General features: G+C 38.9%; 1 protein-coding gene and 1 non-coding gene across 3 annotated transcripts; both read left to right on the top strand.

Moving 5' to 3' along the window:
* Positions 1 to 10878: 10878 nt before the first annotated feature.
* Positions 10879 to 16106, top strand: LOC122639755 (jasmonoyl--L-amino acid synthetase JAR4-like). Of its 2 annotated transcripts, none has more exons than XM_043832701.1 (5): positions 10879 to 10921; positions 11885 to 12261; positions 12356 to 12457; positions 12687 to 13510; positions 15439 to 16106. In XM_043832701.1, the coding sequence occupies exons 2-5, from the start codon at positions 11969 to 11971 to the stop codon at positions 15978 to 15980; spliced, it is 1761 nt and encodes a 586-aa protein (XP_043688636.1). In that variant the 5' UTR covers positions 10879 to 10921; positions 11885 to 11968; the 3' UTR covers positions 15981 to 16106. The 2 variants fall into 2 exon arrangements, with proteins under 2 accessions (XP_043688636.1, XP_043688642.1); XM_043832707.1 differs by having other exon boundaries at positions 10905 to 10921; positions 11934 to 12261.
* A 1296-nt stretch (positions 16107 to 17402) lies between these two features.
* Positions 17403 to 17475, top strand: TRNAK-CUU. Its single transcript has one exon. It is a non-coding gene; the product is annotated as a tRNA-Lys (tRNA).
* Positions 17476 to 17814: the final 339 nt, after the last annotated feature.

The raw sequence follows: 17814 nt of genomic DNA, 5'->3' as shown, positions 1-17814 counted from the left end.
ACACATATCATCACTCAATTGTCCATGTATGGATAAGTGATCTAGATTCCTTTGGGATTAAGGGCAAGTGGTCGGCTAGGGTCACCGTCAGCACTCTTATATGATTATTTCTTCCTCTACCTGGCCCCCCTTTTCCTTTGAGTGCGTTGTATTATGAAATTACTTCTCAGGCTCTCTAGTCCATAACTTTGATTATACCTATTCAAGAGTGATAAATTATATCGAGGTCAGTAAAAGGGTAAGGATTTTCTGAGTCAAGGTACTCTACGCCCCACTCTTACAGTGATTTTTATATTTATTTTTTAAAGATAAGAGAAAAAACATAAATGTAAAAAACACTGTCAGGATGAGTAGCATGCGCTAGCGACTCCACGTGTCTATCTCTCTCCTCCTTCCAATGAAATGACATAAATACCCCTATTGTGAGAGGAAAGAGATAGACATAGGGAGGTGCTAGCATACAGTACACAATCGGACAGGAAACTCAATCCCTTTACAATATTTAAAGTAAAGGGAATAGTTTCCTATGTGGGAGTGGAGGTTGTGCTAGCGCCTCTTGCTCACTATCTCTCTCCTTAGAGCAGAGAGGTCCTCCAGGGCAGGAATCATTTTCCCTTAAAAGTAAAATTGCTTGGAGTATTTATGTGTTCAACTAATGTTTTTCCTACCCAAAAAAAAGGTTCAACCAATGTTTTAAATATGAGTTATTTGAAATGAAAAAAATAAATAAAAGCAAGGATGTGTGAGGCTAGAGCACCTCATCCCTGGGTGGGTCTCACAAGTATAGAAGAATGAAGAGTAAAGAGTTAGGGGTGCAAATGGGCCAGGGTGGGGGGGGGGAATTAAAAGCCTCTACTGTGCAGGCCTAAGTGCGGGCCTAAGAGCTCGACACATGGAAGAAGCTTCATCCATGGTGCGAGCTCGATGCAAGATAATTTTTTTTTTCTTCTCGAACTCGACACTGTTGGATGTCGCTTCTTCCACATGTCGAGTTCTCAGACCAGCAATGCAGTGCAACGCAAGATTAGGGCACTGTAGAGTATTTTCTTTCCCAGGGTGGGGTCTTTGAAGGCCTAAACCCAGTACAAACCGAGCCTGGCCCGACGTTAGGCCAAGCCCCACCAACCGAGCTTTGAGTAAGGTTGGATTACTTGGATATAATCCACACCACTCTTGTTTTTTATAGAAATGATTTTTTCTTTTTTGAAATGAAAATTTTCAATACACGTGTTTAATCTTATACATTTATATATACGTGTTGGTCAGGGCCAGTTGATCCAAGCTAGGCCAAGCCCAATATTTAATGTAAAGCCTGGCCCGACCTGATATCAAGCTGAGATTTCTAGGCCCAAGCCCTATCCACGAGCTAAAAAAACCCAGTCGAAGCCCAAAAACCATCGATTTTTAGACCATTTTACCCTCCAACAATATCAATACCATCAATCCGTATCCTATACGATACAGATACCATGATTCTTTCACTGTTTCATAACTTTAGGTCATTGAATTTCATTACGCTACGAATCAAATTGGCATGAGGTCAGAAGGTTTCATTGCCACACGGTTTAGGATAGCATAGTAGACACGTACATAGATAATCATACAGGGAACAAGATTTTTTTTTTTTTTTTTTTTGGAATAGGGAGCTTTATATATATTTTGTATAGAGGGGGGGGGGGGGAATCGAACCAGGGAGGGGATAAGGTACTAGCCAAGAGACTCGAACTCGAGACCTCCTGGTGAGCATGGGCATGAAGCGCACCACGGCTCACCAACTGAGTTAGGCATGAGAACAAGATTTTTATCCTCGTAAGAGCGGTGCACTGAAAAATCCAACCGTAAAAACATGGACAATGGCATCTTTTTAACATGGGCACTGTTGGGTGGACGGTCGGATTCTCAAGTGTAGTGCACTGGGCAGTGCACCGGACTTGAGGATAAAAATCCGAACACTACTATTGCCATCACCAGGAGACAAGAGTCGAGACTAGGCTTTGCAGTTTTTTCTAAGTCTTAAAGTCTACCAACTCAGAGATAAGAGATTGCTCCACCCTCTATCAGGCAGAAATTGAGCTACAACGGATAAGAGATCCTTAGGCTCCGTTTGTTTCGACGTAAAATTTTACCTGAAAAACTTTTCAACATGTACAATTTTTTTAAGTAAAAATTTTCTGGTAAAATTTTACGTCGAAACAAAACGGTGCCTTATTAGGGAAAAAGCGGACTCTCAAAAATCCTGATTTTTTTTTGTTCAATCGGATTGAATGCCCATACCATTGGGATGGCAGCCCAAGAGTGCGGCCAATGGGTGAAGGGGGAGGGGAGATTATAACAAGCGACCTCTCCCTTGGAACTAGACTAGCGTACCACTACAAATGACAGCCACCACCATGCCAAGAGACACTTCCCCTAAAAACCCTGTTGAGGATAACTCGATGTAAAGATAGTTAATGAGAGAATAAACTTATGTCTTTCTTATCGATTTATACGCCAATTTATACAACAAAGAATCTTATCAGGTCCATAATCAAAAGAGCCATTACGACAAATTCAAGAAAATTTCAAAACCAACATCTGAGGAAAAACAAAAGCCCAGAAGAAAAGGAAAAAACAAGAAACCCAGGTCTCTTTGATGATTGATGTGCCTCAAAAGCCCAAACAGAAGCTTGGTATCTCTCGAGAGCTGCTCGAAACGATTTCAATTTGGGGAAATAACAAGGACGGGAAGTAGAGGAGGGGAAACAATTTAAAAGAGATACGTATCAAAACCAGGCCAAAAGAAGAAGTGGACGAGGGTGGAGGGGTTCACAAGTCACAAAGAAGACCAAGGCCACAGCATTCTTTCCTTCCATATAGATAAAGAGAGAGACGTTTGGGCCAAAAGAAAGTTGAGCCACTCATACATACGTGCCTTTCAATTGTGTTATCATTGGTGCATGGTGATGCTCCATTAATTGTCACATATCCATTCATCTCTCTTTGTTTCTTTTAGGAGTAGTCACAAATCCATTCATTTTTGTTAGTTTTTTTGAGGAGTAGTAGTAGGTATGGAAGTAAATTTATGAAAGCAAAATGACACATATCATCACTTAATTGTCCGTGTATGGATAAGTGATCTAGATTCCTTTAGGATTAAGGGCAAGCAGTCGGGTCACCGTCAACACTCTTATATGATTATTTCTTCCTCTACCTGCCCCCCCCCCCCCCTTTTTCTTTGAGTGCGTTGTATTATAAAGTTACCTCTCACACTCTCTAGTCCATAACTTTGATTATACCTCTTCAAGAGTGATAAATTATCTCGAGGTAAGTAAAAGGGTAAGGATTTTCTAAGTCAAGGTACTCTACGCCTTACTCTGACAGTGATTTTTATATTTATTTTTTAAAAATAAGAGAAACAAACATTAATGTAAAAAACTCTGTAAGAAGGTATAAGGTAGTAAGGTACCCTACGTTTAAGATATAATTTTCCCTATGAAATATTGTTTTAATAAATGAAACATAATAGAGGAAAAGAACACTGTCAGGATGAGTAGCGTGCGCTAGCGATTCCATGTGTCTATCTCTCTCCTCCCTCCAATGAAATGACATAACTACCCCTATTGTGAGAGGAGAGAGATAGACATAGGGAGGTGCTAGCGTACATTACACAATCGGACGGGAAACTCAATCCCTTTACAATATTTAATGGAAAGGGAATAGTTTCCTATCTGGGAGTGGAGGTTGTGCTAGCACCTCTTGCTCACTATCTCTCTCCTTAGGGCAGAGAGAGCCTCCAGGGCAAGAATCATTTTCCCTTAAAAGTAAAATTGCTTGGAGTATTTATGTGTCCAACTAATGTTTTTCCTACCAAAAAAAAATAAAATTCAACTAATGTTTTAATATTATTTGAAACGAAAAAAATAAATAAAAGCAAGGATGTGTGAGGCTAGAGCACCTCATCCCTGGGTGGGTCTCACAAATATAGAAGAATGAAGAGTAAAGAGTTAGCGGTGCAAATGGACCAGGGTGGGGGTGAGGGTGGGATTAAAAGCCTCTACAGTGCGGACCTGAGAGCTTGACACATAGAAGAAGCTTCATCCAAGGTGTGAGCTCGATGCAAGACAGTTTTTTTTTTCTTCTCGAACTTGACACTATTGAATGTCACATCTTCCACATGTCGAGTTCTCAGGCCTGCAATGCAGTGCAACGCAAGATTAAAGCATTGTAGAGGATTTTTTTTCCCAGGGTGAGGTCTTTAAAGGCCTAAGCCCAGTACAAAACGAGCCTGGCCCGACGTTAGGTCAAGCCCCACCCACCGGGCTTTGAGTAAGTAAGGTTGGATATAATCCACACCTCTTGTTTTTTATAGAAATGTTTGTTTTTTTTTTTTTGAAATGAAAATTTTCAATACACGTATATAATCTTATGCATTTATATGTACGACTGTACTAGTTGGTTAGGGTCAGTTGGTCAAAGCTAGGCCTTGCCCAAGATTTAATGTAAAGCCCGGGCCGACCTGATATCAGGCTGAGATTTCTAGGCCTAAGCCCTATCTACGAGCTAAAAAAACCCAGTCGAAGCCCAAAAACCATCGATTTTTAGACCATTTTACCCTCCAACAATATCAATACCATCAATTCGTATCCTATACGATACAGATACCATGATTCTTTCACTGTTTCATAACTTTAGGTCATTGAATTTCATTATTCTACCAACCAAATTGGCATAATTTTAAAGCCCCACCACCCTTTTCCTGGTTTCAAACATTTCCCGACGGTTGATGTCATAGGTCATAAGGTTTCATTCCCACACGGTTTAGGATAGGATAGTAGAGAAACCTCCATAGATAATCTTATAGGGAACAAGATTTTTATCCTCTCAAGAGCGGTGCACTGAAAATTCAACCGAAAAAATATGGGCAGTGGCGTCTTTTTAACATGGACACTGTTGGGTGGACGGTTGGATTCTCAAGTGTAGTACACTGGGCAATGCACCGCACCTGATGATAAAAATCCGAACACTACTATTGCCATCACTAGGAGACAAGAGTCGAGACTAGGCTTTGCAGTTTTTTCTAAGTCTTAAAGTCTACCAACTCAGAGATCAGAGATTGCTCCACCCTCTATCAGGCAGAAATTGAGCTACAACGGATAAGAGATCCTTAGGCTCCGTTTGTTTCGACGTAAAATTTTACCTGAAAAACTTTTCAACGTGTACAATTTTTTGAAGTAAAAATTTTCTTGTAAAATTTTACGTCGAAACAAAACGGTGCCTTATTAGGGGAAAAGCGGACTCTAAAAAATCCTGATTTTTTTTTGTTCAATCGGGTTGAATGCCCATACCATTGGGATGGCAGCCCAAGAGGGTGGCCAATGGGTGAAGGGGGAGGGGAGAGTATAACAAGCAACCTCTCCCTTGGACATAGGCTAGCGTACCACTACAAATGACAGCCACCACCACGCCAAGAGACACTTCCCCTAAAAACCCTGTTGAGGATAACTCGATGTAAAGATTATTAATGAGAGAATAAACTTATGTCTTTCTTATCGATTTATACACCAATTTATACAACAAAGAATCTTATCAGGTCCATAATCAAAAGAGCCATTACAACAAATTCAAGAAAATTTCAAAAACAACATCTGAGGAAAAAAGCCCAGAAGAAAAGGACAAAACAAGAAACCCAGGTCTATTTGATGATTGATGTGCCTCAAAAGTCCAAACAGAAGCTTGGTATCTCTCGAGAGCTGTTCGAAACGATTTCAATTTGGGGTAATTACTATCACTATCCTATACTTAGCCTATATTTATTAAAAGAGTAAATATCATCCCCTCCCCTTTAAGTTTCCTTAATATCAACTCAGTACCTAAGTTTTGAAAAATACCATCCCCTCCCCTATTTTATAAAGTTCCTATCAACCGTACCTTAACCGTTAAAAAACATCCTTAATTGATGACGTAGACATGTCTAATTTTTCTAAAACCCCAAATTACCCTTAATCTTCAACCAAAAATAAATAAATAAATAAATAAATAAAATACCCTTAATCTTTTTTAATATCGTTTTTCCCTAAAAATCAAATCCCCTTTTCATCGTTCTTCTTCTCTTCTTCTGAAGCTGAAACTGAAAAACAAATTGAGATTGAAACTAACTGGGTTTATTAATGAACTGAGTAATAATAAGACCATGAGCTTACAAGGGTACTGAGTAATAATAAGACCAGAGCCTGCGAAATCACAATTCCAAGGTGGTTTTGAGGGTTGTAACATGTTCCACCTGGGTTGATCACACTGCAATCCACTGAGTATTCTTGCAGCATTCATCGATGTAACTCTGCAACCTATTTTCGTCCGTAGAAGATTTAGGGATACACCTGATGGGGCTACCATTTTTAGTGCGACTGTCCACCAAGAGACTTCTCATCGGACCACCTTCAATTTCATCTGCAACTGCAAATCCCAAATTTGCAATGGCATCATAAATAATCTGAGGGAAGCCAAAATTCTTAAATCGATAGATTAAAAAAGGAGAGAAATTAATTTTACCTGTGCATACAATAAGGCACAAGAGGATAGAAGCAAATACAAGACAAAGAAAAGCTGCTACTGACTGTTTCGCCATTGTTCTTCTGTGTTCAAATACTAATGGTTCAAACTAGAAGACAGACATTAAGATCAGAGCTTCTGTGTTTTCAATCGTTTTTTTTAATAGGGCGGGTTCTGTAAACAAAGAAGAAGAAATAATCAAGAAAGCAAGGTTTTTCACAAGATTTTTCTATTGGGTTCGGTGAGTGGGTTCCAGAAATGGGAGAAAAGAGTGGGTTTCAAAAAATGGGAAAAAGAGATGGGTTCGGCTGGGTTGAGATTTTAGAACACAAAAAAAAACATCAGTTAGAGATGGAGTAGAAGGTGGGTTTCGGTTGGGGAAGAAGGAGAATGGGAGTGAAGAGATGGAGCTCGTGGTGGTGGTGCTGGCAATGGTGGTGGCGGTGGAAGAGGATCGGAGGCGGAGGTTTATGCCGTCGATGAGCTCCATCTAATGGAGAAAAATTGCAGACTTACCAGTAGAGGATTCGTGCCTCCTTCACCATTGTTGAATCCACGAAAAATTATTGTAACTGAGATCTCAGAGCAGAGAAGCAATAGAGCTCTTGTTCTCCGTCACAAACCGGCGGCAGATCTGAAGCGGAAGAATGACTTGAACTCTGGTTCTCAATCGCACGGCAGATCTATATGAACGACAAGAGCTCGAGAGATTCTGAGAGGTCTGGTTCTCAATCGCGGAGTAACATGAATGGCAGCGATGCGTCGAGGTTTTCGCTGTTAAAAAGACAACCACTGCCGCAACAGCTTTGAGGTTTTCGCTTGTGGAGGCCGGTGGGGTTGCAGAGGAGGAAGAAGAAGAAGAAGAGGGGGGTGATTTCGTCTTTTCAAATTTTTTTTTGACAGCGTTAATCACTTAGGGTACGGTTGATAGTAACTTTATAAAGTAGGGGAGGGGATGATATTTTTCAAAATTTGGGTACTAGATTGATATTAAGAAAATTTAGAAAGGAGGGGATGATATTTACTCTTACTAAAACTATCCTACCTTAAACTTCTTGTCTTACTATCCTGCTTTTAAACTTTTACATCTCCTTTTATCCTCATGTTTTTAAATACCCAGATTGCCCTTCCTTTTCACCTATTAACCTAGTAACCTGTTAGTCTGGAAAATTTTCTCCTCCAGTTTGCTGACCGGCCCAGTTCCCCAGTTCCTCTAATAGGGGGATGGTAGATCCCACCCAGGCAGAGTGTTTGGGCATGGGTAGAGAGGTCATTTCAGCCCTCTTTTGTTAGAGGAACTGGGGAACTGGGCCGGGCAACCAACTGGAGGTGATAAAGATCCCTGTTAGTCTATTTAACCTCCCATTCATCTTCTACTTTTTAACATTTGTCATTAAAAAAGGAAAAAATGAAAACACCCACCCACTTCTTCTCTCTCCCGTTTTTACTCCATTCATTTTTTTTTTTCAAATTTTCAATTTAATTAATTTTTTATTCAACATTTTATCCTCAACGTTCTTCTTCGAAGTTCGAACAGATCATGGTTCTAAGTCTTGGTATTGTATCGCCCATATCGGGCGATACGTACTAGTTTTGCTAGTCATCGATCCTGATACCATGTCGATACCATATCGGTAGCATGGTACGGACAAGGGGTGAAATGATTGGAAAACTTATTTTTTAAGGAGATTCAAGGGTAATTATGCCCAATACAGTCGATCCAGGCCGATACCGTATCAGTAGCACGGTATGGACAAGGGGTAAAATGGTTAGAAAACTCATTTTTTAAGGAGATTCAGGGGTAATTTTGCTTGATAGAGTCGATCCAGACTGATACCGTATCGATAGCATGGTATGGACAAGGGGTAAAATGGTCAGAAAACTCATTTTTAAAAGAGATTCAGGGGTAATTTTGTAGGCCGATACCGTATCAGTATCGTACCAATTTTGCAGGTTACCCCTAAATCTCTTTAAAAGATGAGTTTTTTGACCATTTTACCCCTTGTCTATATTGTGCTACTGATACGGTATCGATATTAGTGACTAGCAAAATCGGTATGTATCAGGCAATATGATGCCGATACTTAGAACCATGATCTGTTCGAAGAAGAACGATGAGGATGAAATGTTGAATAAAAAATTAATAAAATAAAAAATTGAAGGGAAAAAGAAAAAAAAACCGAATGAAGTAAAAATGGGAGAGAAAAGAAGCAGCGGGTGCTTTCATTTTTTACTATTTTGATGACAAAAATAATATAAAAATAGAAGAAAATTAGCAGGTTACTAAGTTAAAAGGAAAGGGGTAGATGGAGATGTAAAAGATGTAAAAACAGGGTAGTATCAAAAAAGAAGTTTAAGATAGGTTAGTTTTAATAAAGGGTTATTTTTAAATGCCCCTTAAAAATGGCCAAACTTATAATTGTCACTCTGAATTTTCATTAATTTCACATATATCCCTATTTTCCAAACTAAGTACCACTATTCAATTTTTGAACATCGATGGACCATTCTACCCCTTGATAGGGTGAAATGACCAAAATGACCTTACCTGGAAAAAATCTTCCTCAAATCGTTTAGGGTTTTCAAGGATGTCTTTTGGACCATTGGATCTGAACACATAAATCTTAAGTATTGATTTGGAATAAAACACAAATTTGGGAATCCACTCTTCCTCTCGAAACCCCATTCCCTCCTTGACCTGCATCTCGCTCCGGCAGCTTTCGTCCCCGACTCCATGCCCCTGTCGTATTTACCCTTCAATAAATCAGTAGCCATTTGTTTGTCTCAGTGTAAATAAAAAAAAATTATGAAAGCAGCCATGGCCACCATGAATCGGCAGCTGCCATTAAGGGACAGGGAGACTGGCAATGGTGGTCGATGGGGTGGGGTCGCCCTCCCTCATGTGACCTGTTATCGCTTTTAAAAAAAAACCCCTGCAGAGGCAGCCTTGACGGACAATAAGGTGACTGGTTAAAGGGTAGCGACAGAGATGGTCGTCGGAGTGAAGTCGCTCTTTCTCCGGTGACCTGTAAATGTTTAGATTTTAAAAAAAAAAATATTTATGGGCAGCCAGGCTGCCATAACCGTGATGCTCTCATGGGCTAGCCCCAGCCGTACTTCCCCTTTACCAGTTTTGTTGTAGTCGCCGGCCTCTCCGGTAACCTGCAGATTGAAAAAAAAATAAAAAAAATTTACGAGTCACAGGGTGGGTTAGGTAACAGAATGAGGAAGAATGAGTATTTTTTTTCGGGTTGTTTTTCTGGCAAATGGACACCGACCGAAGTTTCATTGTTGTTTGCTGTGGTTTTGGAAAATCGGAGCACCGTCAGGTGAAGCCGCAGTTGGCAGTGATTTAACTCCAAGTATCCAGGTACAAGTGCTGATTCCCATCTTTCCATTTCTTCCATGTTGAATCAAACCCTAAACGATTTTAAGATGAATGTTGAAAAAAAAATAGAGAAACCAGAAGAGAGTAGAGGGTTTCAAAACCCCTCTTCTTCCTTTCGATCAAAGGCGAGCATGAGTCGTTGGGAAGATCCATTTGAATTTTTTTTTCCTAAATCTGAATCCATTTGCAGGTTTGGGAAGATGAGTTGCAGGTTTGGGGGAAACGATTTGGGGAAGATAGAGGGCATTTGGGGAAGATGAGTTGCAGGGTTTTTTTTTTTTCCTTTCCAGGTAAGGTCATTTTGGTCATTTTACCCTATCTAGGGGTAGAATGGTCCATTGAAATTTATAAATTGGGATCCGTTACAGCATACCGTCTCTGTCTAACGGCAGGGACTATAATAGTACTTAATTTAGAAAGCAGGGGTGCATTTGAAATTAATGAAAATTTAGAAAGACAACTGCAAGTTTGGCCATTTTCAGGAAGCGCATTTGGAAATAACCCTTTAATAAATATAGGCTAATTGTATGGTAGTGATATTAATTGCCCCCACAATCTTCCCTCCTCGTCGTCTCTCCCACTTTTTCACTTCCTTAGTCCTTACCCTCTGGAAATTGGATTTTTCCCATCTCCATAACTGTCGCTCGATCTCAAACTACAGTTCAGTTCTGCTTCACTTGTTCTTCTCTCGTACCCTCTCAGCTCTCTCAAACGAATTTCCATCAATCACTCACTCGAGAGTCTGAGTAAGATCCCTCAACAACTTGTGAGCGAGAAGGGGTGGTGTCGTTTCTTCTAATCCAACATGTAGTTGCCATTAAAGCCGTGAAGAAGGTTTGCATCCAAATTGGTTATTTAAAGCAGAGGAATCTCTTCGAATTCGAGACTTCTGTGGCTCCATCCCTTCAATTGAGAGAGAAGCTAGTCAGACCTTTTTACGACTCCCTCACTCACTTATCAACACTGCTCATCCGAATTTTCCTTCCGACTCAGAGGAAAGCTGAAGTAGACTTTCTCCTTCTTCCTCTTCCCAATTCTAAATTTTATTTCGAAGTCTTATTCCAGAGCTTGGAAGAGCCCGAGTATGGTTTGATTTTATCATTTCTTACCTCTGATAATCATCTCATTCGACGAATTTTTTTGAATTTAGTTCAAAGGTTCTTTGTTTTCAATTCCTTTGTGTTATCTGCAACTAATCCTCACCCCCTCCAATTGGGAAGTGGGAATTCAGTTTTTTTCTCTGTAAAAAAGGCAGAACAAATTAACCATTGAATGTGTTGACTTTAGTCAATAGTGGATACGACTCCAAAATTTCCAAGTTCTTATACTTCCCCCATGGACCTATTTCTCGAAAACGCGTTGTACCCACTTTGTTGCTTCTGTAATTTACCCGGCCGGCCATGTTTCTTCTTCGTCTCGCTTTTGTTTCTACTTTCCACGAGGCAATAATTTAGTGCGTTCTACTTCAGCATTTATGTTCAGCTTCGGCTTTTAGTGCGTTCGGCTTCATTCTGCACTTAAAAATCTGAGAAAGAAGTAGACAGTTGGATGGAAGTATCCATTAATTCTGCTCTTTGTTACTGTTGTTCTACCTTTTGTCTTGTCTCCTTTTGCCCTCCTTTAGCCGGGACCGGGAGGGGGACCTGGAGCTGGGATGGGTATCTCGCATCTTTTGTCCAATCCAACTTTTTTTCCTTTAATTGTCGGTAGATGAATTTATTTGAAAAGCAGAAGTTTCTTAGTCGTTCAATCAATTTCCTGCAACATGAATTTATTATGCAATTGAATTTTATTAAGGGAAGGTTTCCTGCTTTTCTGAGCAGTTCTTATTTCTTAAGTGCTTGTTGCTTCTGGTAGATTTATTTCTTCTCACTCAAAGATAATCAAGTAGGGAGATGATATTTGGATTAATTCTTCTTCCCTGGGTAAATACTTCAAGAGCTTTTCGCTAGTTGGTGTTGTTTGCAGTTTGAATAGAATAACTGGGTTCTTTTCGTTTCTCTGCAGTCAAGTACAGCCAGTTTTTGCACTTCTTGTCAAATCTTTTGAAGGATGTTGGATAAGATTGAGCAGCTCAATCAGGAGAAGGTGATAGAGGAATTTGAGGAGCTGACGAGGGATGCAAAACGAGTTCAGAGAGAAATTCTCCATAAAATTTTAATAGAAAATTCTGAAGCAGAGTATTTGCAGAAATGGGGCCTCAATGGAAGAACTGACCCAGAGACTTTCAAGTCATGTGTTCCATTGGTTACTCACAAAGATTTGGACCCTTACATTCAGAGAATTGCAGACGGAGACATTTCTCCTATTCTTACCGGAAAACCAGTTACAACCATCTCTTTAAGGTGCGTAGCTTATGTTTGTCTCTGTCATTACTTGGCCAGTTCTAATGTATGAAAAACATGTTTCTAACCATGGAGAGACTGGGGCCTGCTGCAGTTCTGGAACAACACAGGGGAAACCCAAGTTTATTCCTTTCACTGAAGAGCTGTTAAATTCCACAATGCAGATATTCCGGACATCGTTCGCCTTCAGAAATAGGTAGCAGCTCTACTATGGGAATTTTTTTTTCCTTTGCTCCCCAAACAACCCCAACCCCAAAAAAAAGAAAAAGAGAGAGAATACCATAGTTCTGATGGTTGTGATCATTTTGAGTTGATTCAGGTTCATTAATGTTTTTTGAACTCATGAATTACGAGTTACAAAACACCCTTTATCTTCCAAAGTACTTTTTGTTCCTTAATGATGGGAAAGGAAACTCTTGTTGCAGAGAGTTCCCTATTGTGAATGGAAAAGCTTTACAGTTCATCTATAGCAGCAAGCAATTCAAAACAAGAGGAGGTCTGACAGCAGGCACTGCTACTACAAATGTTTATCGAAGCTCACAGTTCAAGAACACAATGGAGTCAATGCAGTCCCCGTGTTGCAGCCCAGATGAAGTCATATTTGGGCCTGACTTTCACCAATCCCTGTACTGCCATCTCTTATGCGGGCTCATCTACTATGATGAAGTTCAGATTGTGTCTTCTGCATTTGCCCACAGCATTGTCCTTGCATTCCAGACATTTGAACGAGTCTGGGAGGAACTTTGTACTGATATCCGAGAGGGGATCCTCAGCAGCCGAGTCAATGTGCCTTCTATCCGAGCAGCTATGGCAAAACTTCTTAAGCCAAACCCTGCAGTTGCAGATTTGATTTATAAGAAAATCTTAGGATCGAGTAATTGGTATGGCATAATACCGGAACTTTTTCCTAATGCTAAATACATATATGGGATACTGACAGGATCTATGGAGCCTTATTTGAAGAAATTGAGACATTATGCTGGTCAACTACCTCTGTTGAGTGCAGATTATGGATCTTCTGAAGGATGGATTGGTGCCAATGTCAATCCTAGGTTACCCCCTGAGCAGGCCACTTTTGCAGTGCTTCCTGATATTGGGTATTTTGAATTCATCCCTCTTCGGGAGATGACCAGGGATCAGGGACTGGATGAGAGTGCTTCCAATATCCATTGTAGTGAATCAGATCCGGTGGGTCTAACTGAAGTTAAGATTGGAGAAGAGTATGAGATCATCATCACAAATTTTGCAGGTACATTTGTATGAGGATTACTAACCTTGTGATTGGAACTTGGAGAAGCCATTCTTTCTGCCTTTCTTCCAATTATCCTATAATATATCATTTCCTTCTTTTCTTACCTTTTTTTTTTGGGTTACTTATTTTAGAATATAACTGATGGGGCCAAATATAGGATTCATGAGATGGTCTTTTACTCTTGCATTTTCATTTTAAGGTCAAAATATTATGTAAATGTAAATGATCCGAAAAGGTTGTTGGGTGGGCTTGTTAGGATCACAAAACCATGAAAAAAAATTTAACCTAATAAAATGCTTGGTAGGGGCCTTATCTTGGTATTTATATTTTCTATATGCTACATGTAAAGCAAAAAGGTTGTGCAAAACTGGAATTCTTTAGTGTACCCAATTGTGTTCTGCCATATCTTGATGAAACTTTTATATAATCCATTTAGTAATGAAATCTTGAAAGATTCTGGTGGGACGTTCTACTTAGTAAAAACATTTATACTCAGAGATGATTTGTCCTATTTATGTGTTTGTTTCATGATGGCTTGTTTAGTTTGCTGCTTCTATTTTGTTAAGTTCTACTGTATCTTTACTTCTCATCATGCAAAAACTGTTTTGTATATTCTCTTTGCATATTCCTTTTTGTTTTCTTCTGTAGAAAAATACTTTTTTCCTAGAAGTAAGGTTGAAAGATTAGTTGTTGTAGAAACATTGAAACTAGATGGTTGACAGACAATCATATTTGAGTTTGTATGATTGAAGGGACAATGAAACCTTAACCATGCTTCTTAGCTGGAAGTTAGCAGAACACTCCTGCATTAATTCTTATGTTATTGATGAACTTGTTGACAGTGGTGACAGAGACATTCTTCCTTTTTCCTTTTTAGTTTGTTCTTTTGGGGATATTATTATAGGTTATGATTGAACTGTACGGTGACATAGACATTCTTTAATTTATCGACAAAGCTTCTCTTTGTGGTGTTTTGATTCATAGGCAGGTGCAAGGGTACTTTTGGTTATTTTCCATACTTCTGGACCCCCTAAGTTTCAATCTAATCTATTGCTATCATAATTCGGGAATATTGAACAGAAACACTGAAAAACTAATGGAAAAGAAACACGAGTTAAGTGAAACCCTCACGTGATATTTTAGTTCATTGTATTGAATCCATGTCTTGAGAAGTTTGAATGGGACCATGTGAGATAAAACTGTTTTGAGTGTTGGAATACAACCAAATGATTACTCAACAAATTAAACTGCTTACAAACTTTTATTTGTTGCAATGTGCATTTGTGCAGTTGCTAATCAGTTTTTTCCAAACCACAACTATAGAGGTATACACTATGCAGTACAGACACATTAATTATAATGTATTATTACATGCACAACTGTAAATAGTATAGTAACATGGTCCAGTGATTAAGGGCGGGCCTTGGTGCAATGGTAAAGGTTGCTCCATTGTGACCAAGTGGTCACGGGTTCGAGTCTGGAAACAGCGTCTCTGTGAAAGCAGGGGTAAGATTGCATACATTATGACCCTCCCCAGACCCTGCAGTGGCGGGAGCCTCGTGCACTGGGTACGCCCAACATGGTATAGTGATTCAGGTCAATTGTTTGAAGCAGGTCTAACCTTCATAGAGCAGTTTTTGGGATTCTTGGTGACGGGCAGGTGGTTGATACTGTGTGCTATATGTACAGTTTCAGTTATTTTATGCCATCAAAATTTGCATTCTTGTTTTAATGTGTGCTTGTAGATATATTTTCAATATCAATCCATCCACTGATAGATTGTCCTTCGTTGTAACTGATAGGCACTGGGACAATGTACTTGTCGTTCTCAAATATTAGGGACCTCAGATGGGTTAGCTATGATTCATATTAGTCCAACATTTTGTGAAATCGTATTTCATCTTTCTTGTTGATGTAAAATGCAGGTTTGTACCGGTACAGGCTTGGGGATGTGGTGAAAGTGATAGACTTCCACAATTCTACGCCAGAGCTCCAGTTTGTTTGTAGGAGTAACCTGCTGCTGACAATAAACATAGACAAGAACACAGAGAAAGATTTGCAGCTAGCTGTAGAAGAAGCAGGCAAGCTGTTATTGAAAGAGAAGATCGAGGTAGTTGACTTCACAAGCCATGTGGAGTTGTCCACGGACCCTGGTCACTATGTGATCTCCTGGGAGCTCAGTGGTGAGGCAAGTGAAGAAGTTCTTATTAAATGTTGTGATTGTTTGGATCGATCTTTCGTGGATGCAGGCTATGTTAGTTCTCGCAAGACCAATACAATTGGAGCACTTGAACTCCGGGTGGTGAAGAGGGGAACCTTCCAGAAGATTCTAGATCATTTTCTTGGGCTTGGGGCTGCTGTCAGCCAATTCAAAACCCCAAGATGTGTGAGTCCTTCAAACACCATGGTCTCGCAGATCCTGTGTGATAATGTGGTTCATAGGTATTTTAGTAATGCTTTTGCTTGAAAGATGATGAGTAGTACTTGGATTGTTCCCCAATCCTGTACTTAGGGTTTGTAGTGTGTTAGTCCTCCATGCTATTTCAGATTGTTATCAGAGAAGGATCAGGTTGTAATTTGTGTGAAAATTGAATAATAAAGATGCAAATAACAGAAGGAGGTAAGGATTAGATTGCATTGGTGGTTTATGATTTTCTTTCTACTACAGTGAATAAAGATGCAAATAACAGAAGGTGGTAAGGATTAGATTGCATTGGTGGTTTATGATTTTCTTTCTACTACAGTGATCACCTGACAAAAGCATGGTTTGTCAGGAAACTCTAAGAGACCTGATATCTTCAACCTTAGGCTGTGTTTGGTATGTATTCTCGAAGTAGATTATGCGTCTAGAACGCATTCTGAAGCTAGAAAATAGAGAAGAAGCTGGTTTCAAAATGCATTTTAAACCCAGAATCTTTTCAGAGAATGCATACCAAACACAGCCTTAAACTCCACAAAGATTTTTGTTGATATGTTAAGTTTTAATCCAATCGTTATTGGCCAAGTGGCAAAAAGAAAATTTAGGAATACCAAGAAGGTCCATGCTAATGTTTGGAAAAGAGAGAGGTCCATACCAATTCATGGGAGGGTATAAAAATTATTTTTGAGTTTGAAATTTGATATGGCCCCTCCAGTTCCCTGCCCGTTCCAGTTTCTCTAGTGCCTCTAATAAAGGGGGGTGCAATGACCACCCTACCAATTCATTGTAGGGTATAATGTATGAAATATGGATCATTATTAAGTTTTTATAAATACAATAGACTGAATACAGTTTAATTGTTGGAAGCATTGATTGAATATAAACCCGATTGTTAATGTGACCACATCAGCCCTTTACATGGCTCAAATTAGGTAACTTTGTGTAGACAATTAGTGGAGAGGTCAGAACAGTAAATATGAATCACAATTCAAATATTTCTTGATCTCGATATATTTCATTTGTCATCCCTACATATTACTTCTTCTCTATGCAAGAATGATGAGATTAATTGAAATTTCTACCCCAAAAAAAAAAAAAAAGATGACATTAATTGAAATTAATCAAGATTGACGGTAGTTATTCTTTAGGGGAAATTTTGTTTGTAACCAAAGTTTTTTTAAAAAAATAAAAATTAATTCTTACTTTTTGGTCCTTTTATGGTAATACATCATTTTGCATGAGATAATGACAACTTATAATGATATGTCATGTTCAACTTATTTGAAAATCCTTTTTTGTCTCTTCCATGAAAAAAGTTTTGGAATAAGATAAAGGACAATCAAAATAAGGTTACAAATTTTCAATTCATCACTTTGATAAATAGCGAACTCAATAAATTGCACATACTCTTCATTTAATGGTACTACATAAATGGAATACTTATTATGAATAAAAATAGATATTCTTACTGCCCGTCTAGCTCAGTTGGTAGAGGGCAAGGCTCTTAACCTTGTGGTCGTGGGTTCGAGCCCTACAGTGGGCATAAACCTTCTGTTCCCCATGGGGCTAACTATAGAAAAACTAAAGAATAGAATTTCGGATTAATAAATATAGATATTTTTCATCTTATTATTGCTATTTTTCCTTGGGTTTTTTTTTTTTTTTTTTTTTTTTTTTTTCTAGATAGGATTTTTTCCTTGGTTTGATAGGTAATCTTTGAGGCATTAGTAAATATTTAATAAATTGAACTTCAACACGATAAAATGCACTAGAATGACAAATTTTAAGTTTGATTGGGTTGTTGGTAATTACAACTTCAAAGAGATTTTAATACATGTAGGTGATATAATAGATATCCACAAATATGGTTGATTAAATAGCA

This window comes from Telopea speciosissima, chromosome 1 (assembly GCF_018873765.1).
Source record: "Telopea speciosissima isolate NSW1024214 ecotype Mountain lineage chromosome 1, Tspe_v1, whole genome shotgun sequence".
Taxonomy (NCBI): domain Eukaryota; kingdom Viridiplantae; phylum Streptophyta; class Magnoliopsida; order Proteales; family Proteaceae; genus Telopea; species Telopea speciosissima.
This window is presented reverse-complemented; position numbering and strand designations above follow the sequence as displayed.